Here is a 27,525-nt window from a genome sequence, read left to right on the forward strand (position 1 = left end):
GGGAGAGTAACTCTATATCCTGTAAGTGAGGCAAGTAAACAGATTATTATACTCAAGGACACAGGAGCAATCCAAACACTCTTGCTGGGGAAAGATATGAGGTTTCCACTCGAGAGCACCTTGAACACTAAAGTTTTAGTTGATGGAATTGGTGGGGCGTATATACCCGTACCTTTGTATAAAGTACACCTAGAGAGTGACTTAATATCTAGGGTAGTTACTGTAGGTGTTGTCCACAGTTTACCAGTAAAGGGAATGATTTGGCTGGATTAAAAGCATCAGTGTCTCCTTTAGTTACAGTGGAATCAAGTGAAATTAAGGAAACGGAGCAATTACAGGAACAAGTTCCGGGAATACTTACTGCGTGTGTAGTCACCCAAGCAATGGTTAAATAGAATCCACTGTCGGAGGTAAAAGGGGCACCACAAATAGATAGCCAAGTATCTGAAACCTTATTTGGGGATTTAGATAATCCAAATGAGTTGTTTAACAGATTGTCTATCACTGCAGCACAGCAAGCTGACGCAGAGATATACCGAATAGCACAGATGGCTCTGTCGGAAGCTAAGGCGAAAGATGTGCCGGAAGGTATTATATGGAAAACGAGGTTTTGAGGAGGAAACGGAGACTGCCTCATAGACCCGTCAATGAAGACTGGACAGTTGTTGAACAGATAGTGGTACCACCTAAATGTTGACGAGGATTATTAAGGTTAGCACATGACATTCCTTTTGTAGGTCATAGGGGAATTCAGAAGATAAAATCACACATAAGCAAACATCATCACTGGCTAGGTCTTACAAAGTATGAGACAATTTTGTAGGACATGCCATACTTGTCAAATGGTGAGAAAACCACAACCTACCATAAAACCAGGAGATTAGGTATTAGTGTTGTTACCATCACAGGGAGAACTATTTTTGTATCATTGTTAGCCATGGGTGAAGTACCAGAAGACTGGAGGATAGCTAATGTCGTGCCTTTATCTAAGAAGGGCAGCAGGGATAAGCCAGGGAACTACAGGTCGGTGAGCCTTACATCAGTGGTGGGAAAGTTATTGGAAGGGATTCTGAGAGACAGGATTTATATGCATTTGGAAAGGCAAGGTCTGATTAGGGATAGTCAGCATGGCTTTGTGCATGGGAAATCATGTCTCACGAATTTGATAGTTTTTTTTGAGGAGGTGACCAAGAGGATTGATGAGGGTAGGGCAATGGACGTTGTCGACATGGACTTTAGCAAGGCTGGTCCAGAAGGTTAGAACACATGGGATCCAGGGTGAGCTAGCCAACTGGATACAAAATTGGCTTGGTGACAGGAAGCAGAGGGTGGTAGTGGAGGGTTGTTTTTCCAGATTGGAGGCTGGTGACCAGTGGTGTGCCACAGGGATCGATGCTGGGCCCTCTGTTGTGTCATATATATGAATGACTTGGATGCGAATGTAGGGGGCATGATTAGTAAGTTTGCAGATGACACCAAAATTGGTGGTATAGTGGACAGTGAAGAAGGTTGTCTAAGGTTACAACAGGATATAGATCAACTGGGAAAGTGGGCAAGGGATTGGCAAATGGAATTTAACACAGACAAGTGCGAAGTGATGCATTTTGGGAAATTAAACCAGGGCAGGACAGAGACAGTGAATGGCAGGGCCCTGGGGAGTGTTGTTGAGCAGAGAGACCTTGGGGTGCAAGTACATAGTTCTCTGAAAGTGGCAACACAGGTAGACAGGGTGGTGAAGGCGGCGTATGGCATGCTTGCCTTCATCGGCCGAGGCATGGAGCACAACAGTTGGGACGTCATGTTGCAGTTGTACATAACGTTGGTTAGGCCGCATTTGGAATACTGTGTGCAGTTCTGGTCGCCGCACTACAGGAAAGAGGTGATTAAGCTCGTGAGGGTGCAGAAAAGATTGACAGGATGTTGCCTGGTTTGGAGGGCTTGAGTTATAAAGAGATTGGATAGGCTGGGTCTGTTTTTCCTGGAGCGAAGGAGGCTGAGAGGGGACGTGATAGAGGTATATAAAATTATGAGAGGCATAGATAGGGTAGATAGCCAGAGTCTGTTTCCCATGGTAGGGGTGACTAAAACTAGAGGGCATAGATTTAAGGTGAGAGGGAGGAGGTTTAAAGGGGATCAAAGGGGTAAATCTTTCATACAAAAAATAGTGGGTATCTGGAATGAGCTGCCAGAGGAGGTGGTGGAGGCAGGAACAGTAGCAACATTTAAGAGGCATCTGGACAGGTACTTGAATGAGAAAGGCATAGAGGGATATGGAATTAATGCAGGCAGGTGGGATTAGTATAGATAGGCATTATGGTCGGCTTGGACGCAGTGAGCCAAAGGGCCTGATTCTGTGCTGTACGACTATTAAAAGCACGGTTCAGTGGCCCATATAGGGGGTAAGGCAGATTACTTGATTGACACCCGATTGCCAGAAGAGCCAGTTGTGTCACATTGTGGGCGGCACAGTAGTTAGCATCGCAGCCTCACAGCTCCAGCGACCCAGGTTCAATTCCGGGTACTGCCTGTGTGAAGTTTGCAAGTTCTCCCTGTGTCTGCGTGGGTTTCCTCCGGGTGCTCCGGTTTCCTCCCACATGCCAAAGACTTGCAGGTTGATAGGTAAATTGGCCAATAGAAATTGCCCCTAGTATAGGAAGGTGGTAGGGAAAATATAGGGACAGGTGGGGATGTGGTAGGAATATGGGATTAGTGCAAGATTAGTATAAGTGCGTGGTTGATGGTCGGCACAGACTCGGTGGGCCGAAGGGCCTGTTTCAGTGCTGTATCTCTAAACTAAAAATTAATATGCTCAAACATTACCGCAGGGAGGAGGATAAGCCAGTACAGGTATGCCAGGTAATCGGGACTGTTGAGAAGAAAAAATATAGTGAGGATGAGGCAGAAGCAGGCCGAGAAAATTCTCAGATTGAACCTGCAAATATCCAATTAGCGAATACAGAATGGCTAGGAAAATTAAACAATAGGCTTTTACACTTGGAGGCAAAATTGCATGAAAACCTAACCAGGGTTTTCACAACGTTTCAAAAAATTTGTGGGAAAAGCCAGGATGTACAACCTTAGCTACACATGATGTGGGTATAGGAGGAACCAGTCCTTTAAAACAACATCCTTGCCGCCTAGGTCCAGACTGGCCCAAGTGGAAGCAGAGGTACAATGCATGCTGAAGGGCAGCTTAGATGAACCTAGTCAGGACAGCTGGAATTTGCAGGTGGCCTTGATGCTTAAACCTGGTGGGTCGGCTCAAACTTGCATAGACTCTAGAAAAGTCACTGTGGTAAAGAAGGCAGACTCCTATCCAAATTCTCATTTAAAGGATTGCATGGACAGAGTGGGCAACACCATATACCTGAAAGAGACAAACGTGTTGGAGGAAACCTGTCAAATTCCTTTGACACCCCAGGGTGAGAAATAAAAACAGCTTCTGTTACACCGGATAGGGTTTTCCAGTAGTGGTCAGTGCTCCTGGCTGTGCAGTTCACCTGGCTGAGGTGATGGACAATAGGGATACGTGGAAGGAAAACACAAAACAATTGGAAGACGATGGAAATATGAAATGGGTTAATTGGGCCAACCTTTTGAAAATTTAAAGCCAAAGTGTTCTGGTGGAACTTGTTGCTTTAGTCTTAACATTTTAGAAAAATGTCTGCCTGTAAATGAAAAAAAAAAGTTAGCTTTTTTCTCAAATTGTATTTTTCACACATTGTAATGAAACGCATTTCAGGAATGGTGTTTCATTCCACCAGGGGCGGAGGTGTTATGATCCTGTCGTGTTTTTTGGTAAGAATGTAGTGTGCCTTTAAGGCTGGAAAAGGAGCAGTACTGCTTTAAAAGGTAACAAGCTCCAGAGACTGAGCCAAAGAATGCATTCTCATTGCCTGGGATACAGCCACTCAGGACCAAGGACACGAGACACATTATTGCCGAATGATGTTTGAAACTAGCTGAAAAACTGGCTTTTGACGGAGACACAAACAGCTGGACCAGCATATTCTGAAGGAAATGCGAGCTCTCTCTAGGTTTATTTAAACCCTATTTATTATACTCTCAATTCTGATGTCAAGCCAGATTAATTTCTTAAAAGAAAATAACCAAATTCCTTTAACTACTGAACTGTAATTGTTGAAATTCATCACTGGAAAAGAGCATCAATTCAACTGCTGAATTAGACTATGGACTGTTCTACAGTTGAACTTTTTTTTCCCCCCATTGGACTTCAAGCTACCTTGTACTATTCGGCATTGGAAGATTTCACTTCGGCAGGAGCATACCTCTGCAAGGACACTTTTTCTATTTTAAATGTTGTATATATTAGTAGTGTTTAATAATTTAGTTTTTCTAAATAAACAGTTAATTTGTTTATCTAAAGACACCTGGTTTGGTTAGCCTCATTCGGGGGTTAATAGATGGTACAACTTGGCTGGGTCTTTAATTTGGAAAGTTTAAAATGATATGTTAGGCTATTTGTGGAGGGACGGGACTGAATCAATGGTGCGTTTCTCCCACCACAATTAGAATCATATATTTTGATTGGGGACTTTGACTTGAGCGGTAGGTCATAAGGTTCAAAAGTGGATGGCCAGGTTTCTCAGGCCCCAGGAAAACTTGTAACTGAAGTGAGGTGTGGGCAGGTTTGAAGAGAAGGCGTGCCCTTACAGCCCAATTTGTGGGCTAGAAGGTGCAGGAGTGCTTCCCCCACCCCAGCAGCCCCCACTCATACAAAGGCCCCCTCCCCGCACTGTGGCCCGGAATCAACACTTCCACCAGAGTCAGCGATCGGATCTTCCTGGGCCTGCTGCGGACTCCACTCTGCCTCATTGGAAGCCAAGCCTGTCAGCCAGGTTGCTTTCTGGCAGGGACCCTGCCAATGACAAGAGATGCGCGCAGTTGAGTTAAAACTCTCATCCAAAACGCCAACCCCAACTCTTCTACGTAACTTGCCCATTAATATCCAGGTCTCAAATTCTGTTTGAGCAGTGTCTCATAACTTACCTCTTGCACAGACATTAGTTGTGACAAGGACTTTCTCTTTGCCATCCCGGAAACGCTGTATCACAGCAGCTCGCTGCTCTACCATCATCTCTCCACTCAGCAATGCTACCTGATGGCCTTCCTTAGACAATTCTGCTGCCAGCCAACCAGCAGTCTTGCGAGTCTGCAAGTAGAAACAGCAAGTTCTGTCGTCAATTTATGTAGAAATCAAGAAAACTTTTAAATTTAAATTAACCATCATGTAGACAGAAATGCTGTCAGAAAAAATATATTGCTAATGGACGGTTTTGATTAGAATGTCTAAACGCAGTTGAAGCTTACAAATCTCAACAGATTTTAGGAACAGCAGACAATGGTCAGAGGACTGCTGCCTGCACTATGTTTATGGATAGGACTGGTAAGCACGTTTGAGGATTAGTATTGCAGACGACTCACATGACAGAAGATCATGGCCTGTGCTATGGTAATTGCTCCATAAATGTTGCATAGAGCCTGGTATTTCTCTTCCTTGTTGTCACACAGCACATAATATTGTTTAATTGTATCCAAGGTTTCTTCCTCTCGCTTCAACTTGATAATGTTAGGATCTGGAACAACCTTCTCGGCAAATTTCCACACAGAGTCTTCAAATGTAGCTGAGAACAGCAGCATCTGACAGTTCTTAGGCAACATCCTGGAAATGGCAAAGAAAGTATTATTAATCCAGCTAGTTTCATTACTTATATATTTGCAGCAGCCAATTCTCAGAATCTATACATTCACCTTTAGGATCAGAGTTCAAACTCAGCCGCGATAAAGGAAATTAAAGTGTCAATAACTGTAATACATAAAAGCAAGTGAACTGGACAATCCTAACCCAGTTTATATTGAACATAATTCTACAAAGTCATAAGTTGTCACTAATTTACAATCACATTCAGAAAGGCCAAAAAGATTATGGGAATTAAAAAGGGTACCTTGACACAGTAAGCAGACACTCAGAAGTGGCAGTTAAATAGGCTGAGGCAGTAGAGAGTGGAAATAATTACAAGTTCCCCTACATCAAATGATGTGTTTTCCCAAAATAATTACATAACCTACCTCTGAATTCTAATGCTCTGGTCTTGGTGTCCTTGAGTTGCAATCATGACATCAGCCTCATCTAGGACAAAAACTTTAATTTTCTTAGTATCTATGAATCTTAGCTTTGTGCACCAGTCCATAACTGTCCCAGGTGTGCCAATAACAATTTGTTCTGAAATCCTCTGACCCTTCTCAACTGGAAACACAAAATATATATTCCATGATCTAAGGTACACAAATTAATAAAAGTGTATACAGTTCAGTAACTACCCATCTATATTCAGACGGGGCAGCAACATAACTTTTGAAAGAAATTATAATAAAAACATACAATTTAAGAGTTCTCAGTGTTCTTACTTCCAAAAATTAAAAAAAAACTTAACTGTTTAATTTCTCAAATTTCTGTTAAATTTAAAATCCACAAATCACTTATTAGTCTCATTTCAAGAACTACAAATATGTTTTCATTAATTCTGGGAATGTGGGTGTTGTTGGCAAGGCCCCATTTATTGGCCATCACTAGTTCTTTGAGGGTGGTGTCTGTCTTACTCTTGTTTGTAGTGGTTTATTACAACTGAGCGGTTGGCTAGGTTCTTTCAGAGGGCAGTTAAGAGTCAACCATGGTGGTATGGGACTGCAGTCTCATGTAGGTCAGACTGGGTAAGGACAGCAAATTTCCTTTCGCTAAAAGGATATTAGTGAATCAGTTTGTTTTTCAAATTTGACTGAGACCAACTAGCGTATTCTGGATTTATTTTGCTGTTTAAAAAAAAAAACGGAATTCAAATAATTCATTTGGTGGGATTTCAGCTCATATTCTCTAGATTATTAGTGCTGCCTCTGGATTATTACTGTCCTCATCTTGTAATTACAAGATGATCAATAGTACAATAAATTGAATGTACCAACCTACTTGCCCCATTCAAAATGCTGCCCATCAGTAGGAAATTTTTTACACTTCAGGAGTTTGAATATTTGTATACTGTATTCTGTTACGAACATATATATGAACATACATATTAGGAGCAAACGTAGACCATTCAGCCCCTCGAGCCAGCTCCACCATTCAATAAGATCATGGCTGATCTGTTTGTGTTTCGAATTCCACACTCCCATCTACCCCCAATAACCCTTGATTCCCTTGCTTAACGAAAATCTACCTCCACATTAAAAACATTCAATGACCCTCCCTGCACCACCTTCTGAGGTAGAGAGTTCCAAAGTCTCACAACCCTAGAGACAAAATTTCACACATGTCCTAAAAGTGCGTCGCCTAATTTTAAAAGAGTGCCCCCTAGTTCTGGACTCACCCACAATAGGAAACATCCTTTCCAAATCCACCTGGTCAAGACCATTCAGGATCTTACAAACTTCAATCAAGTCTCCCCTCACTCTTCTAAACTACAGTGAAAACAAGGCCAGTCTGTCCAACCTTTCCCAAGACAACCCACTCACTCCAGGTATCTAGTAAAAGCAAAATACTGCAGATGCTGGAAATCTGAAATAAAAACAAGAAATGCTGGAACCACTCAGCAGGTGACCTTTTGGTCAGCTATGTGGCCTGGCCCAATCTAGATCTCCTTTGTTATCTCTTGCCCCACCCCCACCTCACTTGCTTATAACCTGTGACTTTTCTAATATTTGTCAGTTCCGATGAAGGGTCACTGACCCGAAACGTCAACTCTGCTTCTCTTTCCACAGATGCTGCCAGACCTGCTGAGTGGTTCCAGCATTTCTTGTTTTTATATCAATCTAGTAAACCTCCTCTGAACCGGCTCCAACAAATTTACATCCTTCCTTATATAAGGAGACCCAAACTGCACACAGTATTCGAGATGTGGTCTTAGCAATGCCCTGTATAACTGAAGCATAACATCCTTACTTTTATTTTCAATTCCTCTCGTAATAAAGGATAGCATTCCATTAGCCTTCTTTATTACTTGCTGTACCTGCATACTGACTTTTTGTGACACCTGCACTAAAACACCTAGATCCCTCGGCACCACGGAATTCTACAGTTGTTCTCCGTTTAAGTAATACTCTGCTTTTTTTTTTGTTCTTCCTGCCAAAGTGAACTTCACATTTTCCCACATTATACTCCATCTGCCAGATTTTTGCCCACTCACTCAACCTATCTATAATCGGTCTGCAACCTCCTTACGTCCTCTTCACAACATACTTTCCTTTCTATCTTTGTCTCATCTGCAAATTTAGCTACAATGCCATCGCTTCCCTCAGCCAAGTCATTAATATAAATTGTAAAAAGTTGAGACTCCAGCACAGACCCCTGCGGGATTCCATTCATCACATCCTGCCAATCAGAAAAAGGACCCATTTATTCGTACACTCGATTTTCTGCCAGCTATGCTATCCATGCTAATGTTACCACCTACACCCTGAGTTCCTACTTTGCACAATAATCTTTTATGTGGCACCTTGTCAAATGTCTTCTGGAAATCAAGTATTGTACATCAACAGGCTCCCCTTTATCCACAGCACGTCATTCCTTCAAAGAACTCCAACAAATTGGTTAAACATAATTTCCCTTTCACAAAATCATGCTGACTATCCCCGATTACCTTCCTTTTTTCGAAGTGCCCAGCTACAATGGGCGGCACAGTGGCAGAGTGTTAAGCACCGCAGCCTCACATCTCCAGGGACCCGGGTTCAGTTCTGGGTACTGCCTGTGCGGAGTTTGCAAGTTCTCCCTGTGACCGCGTGGGTTTTCGCCGGATGCTCCGGTTTCCTCCCACATCTAAAGACTTGCAGGTGATAGGTAAATTGGTTGTTGTAAATTGCCCCCAGTGTAGGTAGGTGGTAGGGAATATGGGATTACTGTTCTTCTTTTGGGCCTCCTTATCTCGAGAGACAATGGATACGCGCCTGGAGGTGGTCAGTAGTTTGTGAAGCAGCGCCTGGAGTGGCTATAAAGGCCAATTCTGGAGTGACAGGCTCTTCCACAGGTGTTGCAGAGAAATTTGTTTGTCGGGGCTGTTGCACAGTTGGCTCTCCCCTTGCGCCTCTGTCTTTTTTCCTGCCAACTACTAAGTCTCTTCGACTCGCCACAATTTAGCCCTGTCTTTACGGCTGCCCGCCAGCTCTGGCGAATGCTGGCAACTGACTCCCACGACTTGTGATCAATGTCACACGATTTCATGTCGCGTTTGCAGACGTCTTTATAGCGGAGACATGGACGGCCGGTGGGTCTGATACCAGTGGCGAGCTCGCTGTACAATGTGTCTTTGGGGATCCTGCCATCTTCCATGCGGCTCACATGGCCAAGCCATCTCAAGCGCCGCTGACTCAGTAGTGTGTACAAGCTGGGGATGTTGGCCGCCTCGAGGACTTCTGTGTTGGAGATACGGTCCTGCCACCTGATGCCAAGTATTCTCCGGAGGCAGCGAAGATGGAATGAATTGAGACGTCGCTCTTGGCTGACATACGTTGTCCAGGCCTCGCTGCCATAGAGCAAGATACTGAGGACACAGGCCTGACACACTCGGACTTTTGTGTTCCGTGTCAGTGCGCCATTTTCCCACACTCTCTTGGCCAGTCTGGACATAGCAGTGGAAGCCTTTCCCATGCGCTTGTTGATTTCTGCATCTAGAGACAGGTTACTGGTGATAGTTGAGCCTAGCTAGGTGAACTCTTGAACCACTTCCAGAGCGTGGTCGCCAATATTGATGGATGGAGCATTTCTGACGTCCTGCCCCATGATGTCCGTTTTCTTGAGGTTGATGGTTAGGCCAAATTCATTGCAGGCAGCCGCAAACCTGTCGATGAGACTCTGCAGACACTCTTCAGTGTGAGATGTTAAAGCAGCATCGTCAGCAAAGAGCAGTTCCCTGATGAGGACTTTCCGTACTTTGGACTTCGCTCTTAGACGGGCAAGGTTGAACAACCTGCCCCCTGATCTTGTGTGGAGGAAAATTCCTTCTTCTGAAGACTTGAACGCATGTGAAAGCAGCAGGGAGAAGAAAATCCCAAAAAGAGTGGGTGCGAGAACACAGCCCTGTTTCACACCACTCAGGATAGGAAAGGGCTCTGATGAGGAGCCACCATGTTGAATTGTGCCTTTCATATTGTCATGGAATGAGGTGATGATACTTAGTAGCTTTGGTGGGCATCCGATCTTTTCTAGTAGTCTGAAGAGACCACGTCTGCTGACGCGGTCAAAGGCTTTGGTGAGATCAATGAAAGCAATGTAGAGGGGCATCTGTTATTCACGGCATTTCTCCTGTATCTGACGAAGGGAGAACAGCATGTCAACGGTCGATCTCTCTGCACGAAAGCCACACTGTGCCTCAGGGTAGACGCGCTCGGCCAGCTTCTGAAGCCTGTTCAGGGCGACTCGAGCAAAGACTTTCCCCACTATGCTGAGCAGGGAGATTCCACTACCGTGGAAGCTACAGATTAATCAGTAGGGAAATGATACAAATTCCTGCTCTTGATCACTAGCCACTAAACTTTAATGGTAATATGCACATGTGGACTTTTTGGGGTACATTGTGATGGCTTCCATGTTGAAATAATACACCAACACTATCAATGCTTAAGTTCATACATCCCACTTCAGAGGGGTACTGGAGCATGAGTGAAAGGGGGAGAAGATTATTTCTGCTCATCATTGATTAGTCCCAAAAATAAGCAGTGGAGGAGACTATATCAATACAATTACTGGACAGATGTTTAGTAGTCTAAAAGGTAAAATATGAAATGCAGATAAAACATCTAAATATACTGGAATAAGATCCAAAAATAATTTAAATGAGTTAATCCATTATTATAACTGCCTACCACTGGGAATTTCGACAATATGCCTAGGGATCCTAAATAAGGTCACCCTTTCCAGATTAAAGTTACAATTTGTAAAAACATTACTGTCTCTTCCAACAGTATTCAGTGAATAAACACAGCAGGGCTTATCTCACCAAGCTCTGCTGCATGGAGTGTCACTAGCAGCGAGCTAGTAAGAGAACTGGGGCATTGGTGCTAAAGCCCAGACTTCAAGAAGTGCCACATTTAGCAAAACTTGGTATTAGCAGGAAAGTCTTGAGAAATTAGCTCAGAGTAAGTAAAGTGAGTACTGGTCCTCTAGAGAATGAGAATGGGGAGTTAATAGTAGATAATAAGGAAATGAACAAATATTTTGCTTCTGTCTTCACTACAGAGGATATAAAAAAACATTCCAGTAATAGTTGTAAATCAGGAAGTGGAAGGAAGAGAGGAATTGTTGAAATTATAACCACCAGGGAAGTGGTACTGAGCAAACTGATGGGAGCCGTGGGCTGACAAGTCCCTGGGTCCTGATGGCTTCATCCTAGGGTTTTAAAAGAGGTAGCTAATGTAGTAGATGTGTTGGTGTTAATTTTTCAAAATTGCAAGATTCTGGAAAGGTTCCAATCAGACCGGAAAGTAGCAAATATAATCCCTCTATTCAAGTGGAGGGAGGGGGGGCAGGGGAGGGGGGGGTGGGAGGCAGAAAACTGGTAACTATAGGCCAGTTAGCTTGATGCCTGTCGTGGGGAAGGTGTTAGAATTGATTAAGGTGGTTGTAGCTGGGCACTTGAAAAAATTCAACGTAAATCGGGAATCGTTTGCATGGTTTTGTGAAATGGAAATCATGTTTAACCAATTTATTGGAGTTCTTTGAAGGAGTAACGTGCTGTGGATAAAGGGGAGCCCGCTGACAAGGTGCCGCATAAAAAGGTAATTGAACAAAGGAGGAGCTCATGGGGCAGGGCGTAACACATTAGCGTGGACAGAAGATTGGCTGGCTGGCAGAAAACAATGTATGCATAAATGGGTCCTTTTCTGATTGGCAGGATGTGAGGAGAGGAGTCCCGCAGGGGTCTGTGCTGGGGCCTCAACTTTTTACAATTTATATCAATTACTTAGATGAGGGGAGCGATGGCACGGTAGCTAAATTTGCAGATGACACAAAGATAGGTAGGAAAGTATTCTGCGAAGAGAACATAAGGAGGTTGCAGACAGATATAGATTGGTTGAGTGAGTGGGCACAAATCTGGCAGATGGAGTATAATGTGCGAAAATGTGATGGTTTACTTCGGCAGGAATAATAAAAAAAAAGCAGAGCATTACTTAAATGGAGAACCACAGAATTCCGCGGCGTTCTATTGTATGAGTCACAAAAAGTTAGTATGCAGGTACAGCAAGTAATAAAGGTGGCAAATGGAATGCTATCCCTTATTAAAGAGAGGAATTGAAAATAAAAGTAAGGATGTTATGCTTCAGTTTTACAGGGCATTGGTGAGACCACATCTCGAATAATGTGCAGTTTTGGTCTCCTTATTTAAGGAAGGATGTAAATGCATTGGAGGCAGTTCAGAGGATGTTTACTAGATTGATACCTGGAATGAGCAAGTTCTCTTATAAAGGAAAGGTTGGACAAACTGGGCTTGTTTTCACTGTAATTTAGAAGAGTGAGGGGAGACTTGATTGAAGTTTATAAGATCCTGAGTGTTCGTGACAAGGCAGATGTGGAAAGGATGTTTCCTCTTGTGGGTGAATCCAGAACTAGGGGGAACTGTTTTAAAATTCAGGGTCGCCCCTTTAGGTCAGACATGAGGAGAAATTTTTTCTGAGGAATGAGAGACTATGGACCACACTGCTTTAGAAGGTAAAGGTGGGGGTCATTGAATATTTTTAAGGCAGAGGTAGCTAGATTCTTGTTAGGCAAGGCAATCAAACGTTATCGGGGGTAGATGGGAGTGTGTATTTTGAGACAAACAAATCAGCCATGATCTTATTGAATGGCAGAGCCAAGAAAATCCCAGATTTGATCTGGTCTTTGATGATTTAGTAAATCTCTGCCAGGGAAATGCCTGGAGTACTGCAAAGCCCTTGCACTAGGAAAGTTACATTATTTCTTGGTTAATGTTTGCAATTTATTTGCTAAAATTACAGAAGTTTAGAATATACAAAAACTTTCCACATTTGCCTGGATAAACACGAGCTGATTCTGCAAAAGTATCAGCTGGTCGACATTATTTATGTTTGGCTGATAGATACGGAGTAGCTGACAGAATGCAATGTATATAATAGTTTCAATTTTCTCAGTTAATAAATTGCATACTATTGCTTTTAATATGCTTACAATTACACACAATTCAAGTAGTGTCAGCCTGGCCTCAGTGGTAGCACTCTTGCCTCTGAATTAGAATATCCTGGGTTCAGGCCCCACTCAAGAGACTTCAATTGTTAGGACCGAGGCGGGAGTAATGCATAGTCAATTCAGTCCCATTACTCCACAGGTCACAGCATATTATTAAAGCTTCCCAACTACTGGAAATTAGCCAAATTAAACACCATTAACCCCAGAATAAAACACACCAAACCAGGTATCTTTAAAACAACAAATTAACCATTAATAAACTAAATCTTAAACAATACTGAGATATCTATATCTGAAAAGACTTGATAACTGCTTATTCCTCCTAATCCTCATGTACACGCACATACATTCAAAAACCAACTGTTAACCGTTTTTAAAATGATGTTTTAAATTAGAGCTGCTCCTTTGGAATAATAAAACAACTGGGTTGTAAGTCTTGGTGGGTTACGTTCCCGGTTCGGTGAAGTGTCCCAGAGTCAAATAGTCAGCTGCCACTCGAAGTCTCTAGGAGAGTGTGATGAACAGTCTGTAATGGATAGGCGTTCACAGCACTTTGGCTGCAGTAGGCATCACAGAGATCTTTCAACAGGAATATAACAGGTCTATTTAGATTTTGAATTAGCAGTCCATCAGTAGAAACTTTACTGAGAATTTCCAGAAAAACACAATGCAACAGAAAGTCACTCCTGAGACAGAGACTGCTTAGAGACTGGAAGAAAAAGGAAGTTGCTACCTCCAATAATGAAAAGATTCCTTTCCAGGGGTCTTTTCCTCTTTAGGCGAAACACAGCCTGTAGGCCAATGTAGACTTTCTGCTGAAACACACAAAATCCTTTCTTCAAGGAGAGCACGCTTTTGCTGGTCTGCCAGATCAAACTGGTTCGAAGCAGTCTTTACACAGTCAAACTGATACTAAGCAAGAGTGAGAGGTCACATGCCATATTGTAAGAGGCCTGTAGCTCCCATAATATTCCCAGAGATTAAAACTGCTCTTAGTCTTAAAGGCACATAGACCCCCTTAGTTTAAAATAAAAACGGGGAAAAAACCCACTTTCATGGCACAATGCATAATCTAGGCTGAGACTTCAATGCAGTATTGCTGGGGATACGGTCTTTCAGGTAAATGTTAAACTGAATGCAGGTGGACAAAAAAGATCCCATGGCACTCTGTAGAGTGGGCTGAGTTCTCCCAGTGTCCTGGCCAACATTTGTGTCTCCACACATATTTAGTCAGATCTGAAATCCTCTTGGATAACAGGCAGTTGACAAAGATTATCTGATCATTTATCTCAATGCTGTTTGTGGGACCCTGCTGTGTGCAAATTAGCTGGTCAGTCTCCCCAACATTACAACAGTGACCACACTTCAAAAGTACTTCACTGTAAAGCACTTTGGAACATCTGGAGCCATAAAAATCAAATGCAAGTTATTTATTAACTATAGGAAGAAAAGTTTTACTCCAGGATTGTACAATATCACAAGGCAAGACATTAAAACAGTGGCCACACACATTAATGTACCCACCCTAAATAAAAAACATATCAAAGCCAGGGGTGTGAAAAATAAATAGCTGCAGCAATTAAAACTGTCTGACGTAACTACACCATTGCATTTCAAATATAGTGCACTTGTTCAATAACTGCTGCAATTTTTTTTTTTAAATGGCTGGATTGTGCAGCGGCAAACTTAAACTTGCCAGGTCTGCTAGTTTATCTACTGTCTACTAATACTAGAAATTGCAGAGGTACTGGCCACAATCCCCCAATTCTGCTTAGATACGGCAGTAGTTCCAGAGGCCTCCTTTTCTGCTGTAGCTATTCTATGATTCTATACCATTCAAGAGGATTTCAGTTCCGACTAAATTTGAATGGAGGTTTACTACACTAAGAATCACACAAAAGGATAATTTAAAAATTGTTTAATAACCTTAAATTTATAAGATAGTCAGCATTTAAGTACTTCAAGGTTAGTGCACCTCAGATGTAGCTTTGTAATGCTTTTGCTGAAGTCTACTAATATATCAGTTTCCTCTCGCTTTCTCTTAAGGTCTCCTCGCACCAAAGCACCATATTCCACCAGCAATGTGGTCAGTCTGTGGACTTCTGAGTCTCTGCCAATGTCATATACAGGTGCTAAGGAGATGCATAAACATAGCGCGAAGTGAGTGTGCATTGGTCAGACAAGAGCCCACCTTCCCCCTTTTGTCAAATGCGTGTGGCACCATGAGCAAGTCCCAAACCTTATTGATAATGAGCTGTAGCACGATTCCTCTTTTCCATATTTTACTTGTTTCCGATCAGGTATATAACAAACTTAAAAGAGAAAACTGTATGGTGCATCGGTGTGTGGGAGTACTGCAACTAATCAGGTATTCATAACATTATTTAAATAATCGAAGTCTTTAACACATTTTGTATTAAAACCAAATGTGTAGGCCACTCAAATTCTAAGAGGATGCCATAATTCCTTACATGTAAAAAAAAACCTTTAAACCTAATTTTACAACATTTATAAAAATGTAAGAGGTAAAAAGAATGCTACATTTAATTTGTCTTGTGCATAGACATTTTTGCTGGTAGTTTTGCTGCAAGACACTGACCATTGTACACTTTTCTCCAACAGAGGGCAGAATGATTTAGGCTGCAAGTTTCCAACAATCTTTCCTCAATGCTTCTCTAAAATCAGCTGGCAGGAAGCCCAATTCAAGCCAGTCATGATTGCTGTAGCACTTCACCCTCACCAAACGAAAGGCCATGCTTCCGTGCTGGACTCTCAGCATCAATGATAAAACTCACCCAACTAAAGCAGGTAAATCTGAGTGAAAGCAAACCCTGGAACTCAGGTCATAAGGAAAGTATTCCACTTGCACTATCCAGTTACCTCAGTTACATTTTTATAATAGATTGAAAATACTTTAATTCATTCATGGGATGTGGGCGTCACTGGCTAGGCCAGCATTTATTGCCCATTGCTAGTTGCCCTTGAGAAGGTGGTGAGCTGCCTTCTTGAACCGCTGCAGTCCATGTGAGGTAGGTACATCCACAGTGCTGTTAGGAAGGGAGTTCCAGGATTTTGACCCAGCGACAGCGAAGGAACGGCAATATATTTCCAAGTCAGGATGGTGTGTGACTCGGAGAGGAACTTGCAGGTGGTGGTGGTCCCATGCATTTGCTGCCCTTGTCCTTCTAGCTGGTAGAGATCACGGGTTTGCTGTCTAAGGTGCCTTGGTGCATTGCATCTTGTAGATGGGGTGCCAATCAAGCAGGCTGCTTTGTCCTGGATGGTGTTGAGCTTCGAGTGTTGTTGGAGCTGCATCCATCCAGGCAAGTGCAGAGTATTCCATCACACTCCTGACTTGTGCCTGGTAGATGGTGGACAACCTTTGGGGAGTCGGGTGGTGAGTTACTTGCTACAAGATTCCTAGCCTCTGACCTGTTCTTGTAGCCACGGTATTTATATGGCTACTCCAGTTCAGTTTCTGGTCAATGGTAGCCCCTAGGATGTTGATCGTGGGGGGATTCAGCGATGGTAATGCCATTGAATGTCAAGGGGAGATGGTTAGTTTCTCTCTTGTTGGAGATGGTCATTGCCTGGCACTTGTGTGGCACGAATGTTACTTGCCACTTATCAGCCCAAGCCTAGATATTGTCCAGGTCTTGCTGCATTTCTACATGGGCTGCTTCAGTATCTGAGGAGTCGCAAATGGCGAACATTGTGCAATCAGCGAACATCCCCACTTCTGAGCGTATGCTAGAAGGAAGGTCATTGATGAAGTAGCTGAAGATGGTTGGGCCGAGGACACTACCCTGAGGAACTCCTGCAGTGATGCCCTGGGAGTGGAGACGACTGACCTCCAAAACCTACAACCATCTTCCTTTGCGTTAGGTATGACTCCAACCAGCAGAGAGTTTTCCCCCGATTCCCACGGACTTGAGTTTTGCTCAGGCTCCTTGGTGCCATACTTGGTCATATGCTGCCTTGATGTCAACGGCGGTCACGCTCACCTCACCGCCTGAATTCAGCTCTTTTCTCCATGTTTGAACTAAGGCTGTAATGAGGTCAGGAACGGAGTGGCCCTGGCAGAACCCAAACTGAACATCACTGAGCAGGTTATTGCTAAGTAAATGCTGCTTGATGCACTGTTGATGACACCTTCCAACACTTTACTGATGATTGAGAGTAGACTGATGGGCCGGTAATTGGCCGGCTTTTTATCTACAGGACATACTTGGGCAATTTTGCACATTGCCGGGTAGATGCCAGTGTTGTAGCTGTACTGGAACTAAAAGGTCTGCAAAGGAAACCCGACTGAGCCCGAATGCTGGACCTGGAAGTGCGGGTTCGGGTTGGGGTAGCAGGCCTTTACTCATGTACTGATGTATAGGCCTGCTACCCGACCCCCAAAGGGACCAGACATTTGTTGGGTTCCGGTTGGGTCGGGTCAAGTTGCACTTCTGGGTCTGGCATTTGGGCTTGGTCGGGTTTCTTCTGCAGACCATTAACTGGAACAGCTTGGCTAGGGGCGCGGCAAGTTCTGGAGCACAGGTCTTCAGTACTATTGCCGGAATATTGTCAGGGCCCATAGACTTGAGTATGCAGTGCCTTCAGTTGTTTCTTGATATCACGCGGAGTGAATCGAATTGGCTCAAGTCTGGGATCTGTGATGCTGGGGACTTCAGGAGGCCGCCGAGATGGAACAACTCAGCACTTCTGGCTGAAGATTGTTGCAAATGCTTCTGCCTTCCTCCTCCAGTTAGTTGTTTAATTGTCCACCACCGTTCACGACCGGATGTGGCAGGACTGCAGAGCTTAGATCTAATCCCTGGGTTATGGGTTCGTTCAGCTCTGTCTATCGCATGCTCCTTACACTGTTTGGTACGCAAGTAGTCCTGCGTTGTAGCTTCACCAGGTTGACAACTCATTTTGAGGTATGCCTGGTGCTGCTCCTGGAGTGCCCTCCTGTGCTCTTCACTGAATCAGGATTAGTCTCCTGGCTTAACGGTAATGGTAGAGTGGGGCCATGAGGTTATAGATTGTGGTGGAGTACAATTCTGCTGCTTCTGATGGCCCACAGAGCCTCATAGATGCCCAGTTTTGCATTGCTAGATCTCTTCGAAATCTATCCCATTTAGCAGTGATAGTGCCACACAAAACGATGGACGGTATCCTCAATGTGAAGGCAGGACTTCGTCTCCACAAGGACTGTGCAGTGGTCACTCCTACCAATACGGTTATGGACAGATGCATCTGCAGCAGGCAGATTGGGGAGGACGAGGTCAAGTACGTTTTTCCCTCTAGTTGGTTCCCTCATCACCTGCCGCAGAACCAGTCTAGCAGCTATGTCCTTTAGGACTCGGCCAGCACTGGTGCTGCCAAGCCACTCTGTGATGGACACTCCCACCCAGATTACATTCTGTGCCCTTGCCACCCTCAGTGCTTCCTCCAAGTGCTGTTCAACATGGAGGAGTACTGACTCATCAGCTGAGGGAGGGCAGTAGGTGGTAATCAGCAGGAGGTTTCCTTGCCTATGATTGACCTGATGCCATGAGATTTCATAGGGTCTGGAGTCCATGTTGAGGACTCCCAGGGCAACTCCCTCCCTACTATATACCACTGTGCAGTCACCTCTGCTGGGTCTGTCCTGCCGTTGGGACAGGACATACCCAGGGATAGTGATGGTAGTGTCTGGGACATTGTAAGGTATGATTCCGTGAGTATGACTGTCAGGCTGTTGCTTGACTAGTCTGTGTGACAGCTCTCCCAACTTTGGCGCAAGCCCACAGCTTTGTGTAAGGACGACTTTGCAGGGTTGACAGGGCTGGGTTTGCCATTGTCGTTTCTGGTGCCTAGGTCGATGCCGGGTGTTCCGTCCGGTTTCATTGCTTTTTATTGACTTTGTAATGGTTAGATACTACTGAGTGGCTTTGTTAGGCCATTTCAGAGGGCATGTAAGAGTCAACCACATTGCTGTGGGTCTGGAGTTACATATACACCAGAGCCGGTAAGGACAGCAGATTTCCTTTCCTAAAAAGGACATTAGTGAACCAGATGGGTTTTTACTACAATCGACAATGGTTTCATGGCTATTAGACAAGCTTTTAATTCCAGATTTATTAACTGAATTCAAATCCCACCTTCTGCTGAGGTAAGATTCGAACCCATGTGTCCAGAGAAATACTCTGGGTCTCTAGGTTACTCGTCCAGTGACAATACCTCTACTGAACATTGGAGTGCAGAAAATGTGACCATTTTGTTCATGAAACGGAGTAGGAAACTGTATTATGTTTAACCTAAACTAAACTGGCAAGATAAATATTCTTAGAGTTCAGTCCTGAAGCTAATTTGGAAGCCATCGCACTTCCCTGGCTTATATATAATAGAGCAAAGACCGAACACTTTTACGCTTGCTATATTTATGAAATTGAGCCCTTTGCTTGACGGGAGCGATTGAGTTAATGAAGTAGTCTAGCACTTTTCACAACTTAGGTCATGGACTATCAAATTCAGTTCATATCACCATATACACTCGTTTATAAGGGGACTCAAATATAAGAATGCACCTGTCCCCGAGTTTCTGCCCAAAGAAAACTCTCCAAACACAGCAGAAAATCTCACTACAACACTAACATTTCCCCTCTGTGGTTACCCATCTTCTGCTGCACCCTCTCAACATGCACATTAAAATTAAATTTCCTGCTATTTGAGGAGTCCTGGTGATGCATGAGTAAAGTACATATGACAATAAGATTAAAATGTATCCAGCAAGTAACTGAGCTATACAGGCCAGGAAGGTCTGAAGTTTGATGCTTGGACTGTGTTGAGTTAGCACTCAGCTGCAAGAGCAAAAGTGCACTCCATCATTGGCCTCAGTTAGGAAAGAGAAGCATAAGAGTTTCCAACATAGAAGAAAACCATTCAGCTCATCATGTCGGTCAGTTCTTCGCATAGCAATCCAAAGCTAATCTCACTGACCTGCACTAAATGATTGTTTCAATGACCCCACATACCAGTCCAGCACCCTTACCCTTGATTGTTTATCTATTTCTATTTTCACATCAACTTAATCATGTTGTACTTAATATTTTCCATTTGTTGTCCTAATCTCAATAGTTATTTCTCCCCTTTCATTTCTCAGAACTAAAATCAACCAATGCTTCACTTGTTGGACTAGAGTGTGATCTTAGAGGCAGTTTGGGATGCATTTGAAAAAGCATTCCCAAATTTGACCACATACATTACTTTAGTCCAGTTTATCTTATGACAGTTAATACCGGTCAATATTTTTAAAAAAAAGTTTATTCATCCATGGGATGTGAGCGATGCTGGCAAGGCCAGCATTTATTGCCCATCCCTAATGGCCCTTGAGAAGGTGGCAGTGAGCTGCCTTCTTGAACTGCTGAGGGAATTCCAGGATTTTGACCAAGTGACGATAAAGGAACAGGGGATATATTTTCAAGCCAGGATGGTGTGTGGTCTGGAGGAACGTGCAGGTGGTGTTCCCATGCGTCGGCTGCCCTTGCCCTTCTAGGCACTATAAGTAGTGGCTTTTGGAGGTGCTGCTGAAGCCTTGATGAGTTGCCAGAGTGTATGCTGTAGATGGTACACACTTCAGCTAATGTGTGCACGTGGTGCAGGGAGTGAAAGTTAAAGGTGGTGGAAGGGGTGCCAATCAAGAGGGCTGCTTTGTCCTGGATGGTGTTGAGCTTCTGGAGTGTGTTGTTGGAGCTACCCTCATCCAGGTGAGTGGAGTGTATTCCATTACACTCCCGACTTGTGCCTTGTAGATGGCGGAGAGGCTCTGGGGAAGTCAGGAAGCGAGTTACTCAGCGGAATTCCCATCCTCTGACTTGTTGCTGAAACCACAGACTTTTTATGACTGGTCCAGTTAAGTTTCGGGTCAAAGGTGACCACAGCCCCCACCAGTTCAGGATGATGGGGGATTCAACAATCGTAATGACATTGAATGTCAAGGGAGGTGGTCATTGCCTAGTACTTAAGTGGCACAAATATCACTTGCCACTTCTCAGCCCAAATCTGAATAATGTACAGGTGTTGTTGCATGCTCTCTACTTGCTTTCCTAATTTCTTTTTCCATATCTACACTAAATCTAACTGAATTATCACAGAATCACAGAATAATACAGTGCAGAAGAGGCCCATCGAGTCTGCACCGATGCATTAAAACACCTGACCTGTCTACCTAATCCCATTTGCCAGCACTTGGCACATCATAACATTCAAGGCTATGGGCCAAGTGCTCATCCAGGTACTTTTTAAAGGATGTGAGGCAACCTGACTACCACCCTCCCAGGCAGGGCATTCCAGACCATCACCACCCTCTGGGTAAAAAAGTTTTTCCTCAAATCCCCCTTAAACCTCCCGCCCCTCACCTTAAACTTGTGACCCCTCGTAACTAACCCTTCAACTAAGGGGAACAGCTGCTCCCTATCCATCCTGTCCATGCCCCTCATAATCTTGTACACCTCGATTAGGTCACCCCTCAGTCAAACAACCCAAGCCTATCCAACCTCTCCTCATAGCTTAAATGTTCCATCCCAGGCAACATCCTGATGAATCGCCTCTGCACCCCCTCCAGTGCAATCACATCCTTCCTATAATGTGGCGACCAGAACTGCACACAGTACTCCAGCTGTGACCTTACCAAAGTTCTGTACAACTCCAACATGACCTCCCTGCTTTTGTAATCTATGCCTCGATTGATAAAGGCAAGTGTCCCAAATGCCTTTTTCACCACCCTATTACCTGCCCTTCTGCCTTCAGAGATCTATGGACAAATACGCCAAGGTCCCTTTGTTCCTCGGAACTTCCCAGTGTCAGGCCATTCATTGAATACTTCCATGTCGCATTACTCCTTCCAAAGTGTATCACCTCACACTTTTCAGCGTTAAATTCCATCTGCCACTTTTCTGCCCATTTGACCATCCCGTCTACATCTTCCTGTAACTCAAGACACTCCACCTCACTGTTAACCACTCGGCCAATCTTTGTGTCATCCGCGAACTTACTGATTCGACCCCCCACAGTCATCTATGTCGTTTATATAAAATGACAAACAATAGGGAACACAGCACAGATCCCTGTGGTACGCCACTGGACACTGGCTTCCAGTCACTAAAACAGCCGTCTGTCATCACTCGGTGTCTCCTACAGCCAAGCCAACTTTGAATCCACCTTATCAAGTTACCTTGTATCCCATGTGCATTTGCTTTCTTGATAAGTCTCCCATGTGGTACCTTGTCAAAGGCTTTGCTGAAACCCATGTAAACTACATCAACTGCACTACCCTCATCTACACCCCCGGGTCGGTCACATGCTCAAAATCCAATCAAATTAGTTAGACATGACCTCCCTCTGACAAAGCCATGCTGACTATTCCTAATCAAATTTTGCCTCTCCAAGTGGTGATAGAGTCTCTCCTTCAGAATTTTCTCCAATAGTTTCCCTACCACTGATGTGAGACTCACAGGTTGTAGAGATAAGCCTGGGAACTACAGACCATTCTTAAATAGTGGGACCACATTAGCTGTTCTCCAGTCCTCTGGCACCTTCCCCGTGGCCAGAGAGGAATTAAAAGTTAGGGTCATTATAATTAGGGAATTACCACCAAAACACTTTCCCACTGGATACCTGTGCCACCTACCCAGCTACATTTCCTAAAACTAAATCCAGAATTGCCCCTTCTCGTGTTGACTTGCTATGTACTGGCTTAAAAAAGTTCTCGAATGCATTAAAAATTCTGTGCCCTCTATACCTTTTACACTGATTTTATCCCATTTAATATTAGGGCAATTGAAATCTCCGATTTCTGCCTATTGTTTCTGCATTTCTCAGCAAGTTGCCTACATATTTGCTCTTCTATCCCCTTCTGACTGTTTGCAAGTTTATAGTATACTCAGCGATTGCCCCTTTTTTTGGTCCTCAGTTCAACCTATATGGCCTCATCTGATGATCCTTCTAGCATATCATCCTTCCTCACAGCAGTGATTTTTATTTAACCAGTGAGACTCCCCCCTCCTTTTGTATCCCCCTCTCAATCCTGCGTGAAAACTTTGTAACCAGCAGTGGTGAGCTATCATTCCTGCCCTTCAAGTTTTTTTTTCAATAAAGCTATGCATCATACTTCTAAGTGTCTGTATTTACAGCTCATCTGCCTTAGAACTTAGAACAGTACAGCACAGCCCAGCCCCTTCGGCACACTATGTTGTGCCGAACCTTTAACCTACTCTAAGATCAAACTACCTACATACCCTTCATTCTACTATCATCCATGAACCTATCCAAGAGTCGCTTAAATGTCCCTAATGTATCTGCTTCTACTACCACCGCTGGCAGCGCATTCCACGCACCCACCACTCTCTGTGTAAAGAACCTACCTCTGACATCTCCCCAAAACCTTCCTCCAATCACCTTAAAATTATGCCCCCTGGTGATAGCCCTTTCCGCCCTGGGAAAAAGTCTCTGGCTATCCACTATCTATGCCTCTCATCATCTTGTACCCCTCTATCAAGTCACCTCTCATCCTTCTTCGCTCCAATGAGAAAAGCCCTAGCTCCCTCAATCTTTCTTCGTAAGACATGCCCTCCAGTCCAGGCAGCATCCTGGTAAATCTCCTCTGCACCCTCTCTAAAGCTTCCACATCCTTCCTATAATGAGGCGACCAGAACTGAACACAATATTCCAAGTGTGGTCGAACCAGGGCTTTATAGAGCTGCAGCATAACCTCGCGGCTCTTACACTCAATCCCCGTTAATGAAAGCCAACATACCATACGCCTTCTTAACAACCCTATCAACTTGGGTGGCAACTTTGAGCGAACCATGGACATGGACCCCAAGATCCCTCTGTTCCTCCACACTACCAAGAATCCTGGCATTAAGCCTGTATTCCGCATTCAAATTCGACCTTCCAAAATGAATCACTTCACACTTTTCCAGGTTGAACTCCATCTGCCACTTCTCAGCCCAGCTCTGCATCCTGTCAATGTCCCGTTGCAACCTACAACAGCCTTCTACACTATACACAACTCCAGCAATCTTCGTGTCATTGGCAAACTTGCTAACCCAGCCTTGCACTTCCTCATCCAAGTCATTTATAAAAATCACAAAGAGCAGAGGTCCCAGAACAGATCCTTGTGGAACACCACTGGTCACAGAGCTCCAGGCTGAATACTTTCCATCTACTACCACCATCTGTCTTCTATGGGCCAGCCAATTCTGTATCCAGACAGCCAAATTTCCCTGTATCCCATGCCTCCTTACTTTCTGAATGAGCCTACCATGGGGAACCTTATCAAAAGCCTTGCTAAAATCCATATAACACCACATCCACTGCTCTTCCTTCATCAATGTGTTTTGTCACATCTTCAAAGAATTCAATAAGGCTTGTGAGGCATGACCTGCCCCTCACAAAGCTATGCTGACTGTCTCTAATCAAACTATGCTTTTCCAAATAATCATAAATCCTGTCTCAGTATCCTCTCCAATAATTTGCCCACTACTGACATAAGACTGACTGGTCTATAATTCCCAGGGTTTTCCCTATTCCCTTTCTTGAACAAGGGAATAACATTTCCCACCCTCCAATCATCTGGTACTACTCCAGTGGACAGTGAGGACGCAAAGATCATCGCCAAAGGCGCGGCAATCTCTTCCCTCGCTTCCCCGTAATATCCTTGGGTACATCCCGTCTGTCCTCATGTCTTTCAAAATTTCCAGCATACCCTCCCTCTTAACCTAGAACGTCTTGCATGAAGTATATACCATTAATCACAAACTCCGCTGCTATCCGTTTTCTTACCTTTGTTTCTCTGCCTTCCATACTCTGTTAGTGGGATACGTTTAAGGCAAGAGGAAAAGATTGATTTGGACACAGTCTTTTTGACTGCTTTACGGGTCAACACTAAAATAAGTTTGGAACTGGAACCAAATTCTGTTTTTGGAGGTAGGAGCATAAGTTTATGGGGGTTGAAAACAGGCTTTGATAGACATGGTTTTATTCAAACCAAAAGCTTAAAGAAAGTAATGATTGCATTTTAATGTAATTCTACCAGGATGTAATGTAATTTTGCCAAACACTGTCCTGTTTAACAACCCCCAAAGTCTGTACATGGATAAGATTCAGTTTCATCTACTGCTTTTTGATGCCGAAAATGCTTACATCCAGTATTGCTTTTGATTTACATTTAGTTCTTGTCAGTATTAAATCAAACAAAACATTTGAGACTTTAAACTTGAGGTCATTCAAAACTCTACACCTCATACTCGATCTCGAGCGTGTCGTGGCTCAGTTGGTAGCACTCTCGCCCGAGTCAGGTGGTTTTAAAAAAAAATTTGTTCATAGGAGGTGGGCACACTGGAATGGCCAGCATTTATTGCCCATCCCTAACTGCCCTCAAGAAGGTGGTGAGCTGCCTTCTTGAACTGCTGCAGTCCTTGTGTGTAGATATACCAAAAGCGCTGTCAGGAAGAGTTTTCCAGGATTTTGCCCCAGTGACAGTCAAGGAACAGTTACAGATTTCCAAGTCAGGATGGGGTTTTGGAGGGAAAGTTGGCGATTGTGTTCCCATGCACCTGTTGCCCTTGTCCTTCTAGGTGGTAGAGGTCATGGGTTTTGAAGGTACTGTCGAAGCAGCCTTGGCAGTTGTAGTGCATTTTGTAGATGGTACGCACTGTTGTCACTGTACGCCGGTGGTAGAGAGTGTGAATGTTGGAAAGTGGTTAATGGAGTGCCAATAAAGCTGGCTGCTTTGTATTGGATAGTAGTCGAGCTTCTGGAGTGTTGTTGGAGTTGCATCAATCCAGGCAAGTGGAGAGTATTCCATCACACTCCTGACTTGGGCCTTGTAGATGGTGGACAGGCATTGGGGAGTCAGGTGGTGAGTTACGCCGCAGAATTCCTAGCGTCTGACCTGCTCTTGTAGCCACAGTACTTATATAGATTAGATTGATTAGATTAGAGATACAGCACTGAAACAGGCCCTTCGGCCCACCGAGTCTGTGCCGAACATCAACCACCCATTTATACTAATCCTGCACTAATCCCATATTCCTACCAAACATCCCCACCTGTCCCTATATTTCCCTACCATCTACCTATACTAGTGACAATTTATAATGGCCAATTTACCTATCAACCTGCAAGTCTTTTGGCTTGTGGGAGGAAACCGGAGCACCCGGAGAAAACCCACGCAGACACAGGGAGAACTTGCAAACTCCACACAGGCAGTACCCGGAATCGAACCCGGGTCCCTGGAGCTGTGAAACTGCGGTGCTAACCACTGCGCCACTGTGGCTGGTCCAGTTCAGTTTCTAGTCAATGGTAAACCCCAGGATGTTGATAGTGGGGGATTCAGCGATGGTAATGCCAACGAACATCAAGGGGAGATGGCTAGATTCTCTCGTTTGAAATGATTATTTCCCAGCACTTGCGTGGCGTGAATATTACTTGCCACTTATTAGCCTAAGCCTTGATGTCGTCCAGGTCTTGCTTCATCTGGACACTGACTGCTTCAGTATCTGCCGAGGCATGAATGGTGAACACCAGCAAACATCCCCAATTCTGACCTTATGATGGAGGGAAAGTCATTGATGAAGCAGCTGACGATGTTCGGGCCTAGGACACGATCCTGAGGAACTCCTGCAGTTGATGTCCTGGGACAGAGATGATTGACCTCCAATGACCACAACCATCTTCCTTTGTGCTAGGTATGACTCCAACCAGTGGAAAGTTTTCCCCGATTCCCACTGACTCGAGTTTTGCTAGGGCTCCTTGATGCCATACTTGTTCAAATGCTGCCTTGATGTCAAGGGCAGTCACTCTCACCTCACCAGGTTGTGGGTTCAAGTCCCACTCTTGGACTTGAGCACAAAAATGAAGGCTGACAAGGAATTGTACCCTTGTGTTTCTATTGCCTCGCCTTGTTCTTTATACCAAAATCTATCACTTACCTGTGTTAAATTGCATCTGCCACATGTCTGCCTGTTCCACCAGCCTGTTTATGTCCTCGAAGTTGTAAGGAATTCCATTTTTTTTTTTTTTTTTAAATAAATTAAAACTTGGGGATTCTATATTTTTAAAAAACTGAAAAAGATTTCAGTGGCTATTGAGACATCTGGAGAGCTGAACTTTATGAATGCTCTTGGAAGGAAGGCAGGGTCAACAAGAGGTTCCTGGTTTTGACCAGTATACAAATACTGGAAACTAGGTAATTTCAAAGAAAACAGCAGAGGGTTTGACCTCAGAGCTAATCTTTGTGTGATGAGAATTTATGACTTGGCATGTGACTTGTTTCCAGAAGA

The 27,525-nt window shown here is 44.0% G+C and overlaps 1 protein-coding gene across 2 annotated transcripts in view; it reads right to left on the bottom strand.

The window, feature by feature from the left end:
* ddx19a (DEAD-box helicase 19a) overlaps positions 1-27,525 on the bottom strand; it is a 90,873-nt gene that overhangs the window by 15,149 nt on the left and 48,199 nt on the right. Inside the window, exons 6-9 of one of the 2 annotated variants that reach the window (XM_068016814.1) lie at positions 6,091-6,268; positions 5,446-5,683; positions 5,011-5,173; positions 3,594-3,668 (exon numbers count right to left, since the gene is read on the bottom strand). In XM_068016814.1, the coding sequence (XP_067872915.1) occupies positions 3,594-3,668; positions 5,011-5,173; positions 5,446-5,683; positions 6,091-6,268 (654 nt within the window). The remainder of the gene's footprint in view (positions 1-3,593; positions 3,669-5,010; positions 5,174-5,445; positions 5,684-6,090; positions 6,269-27,525) is intronic. The other variant, XM_068016815.1, reaches the window with a different exon arrangement.

Source organism: Heterodontus francisci, chromosome 37 (assembly GCF_036365525.1).
Source record: "Heterodontus francisci isolate sHetFra1 chromosome 37, sHetFra1.hap1, whole genome shotgun sequence".
NCBI lineage: Eukaryota > Metazoa > Chordata > Chondrichthyes > Heterodontiformes > Heterodontidae > Heterodontus > Heterodontus francisci.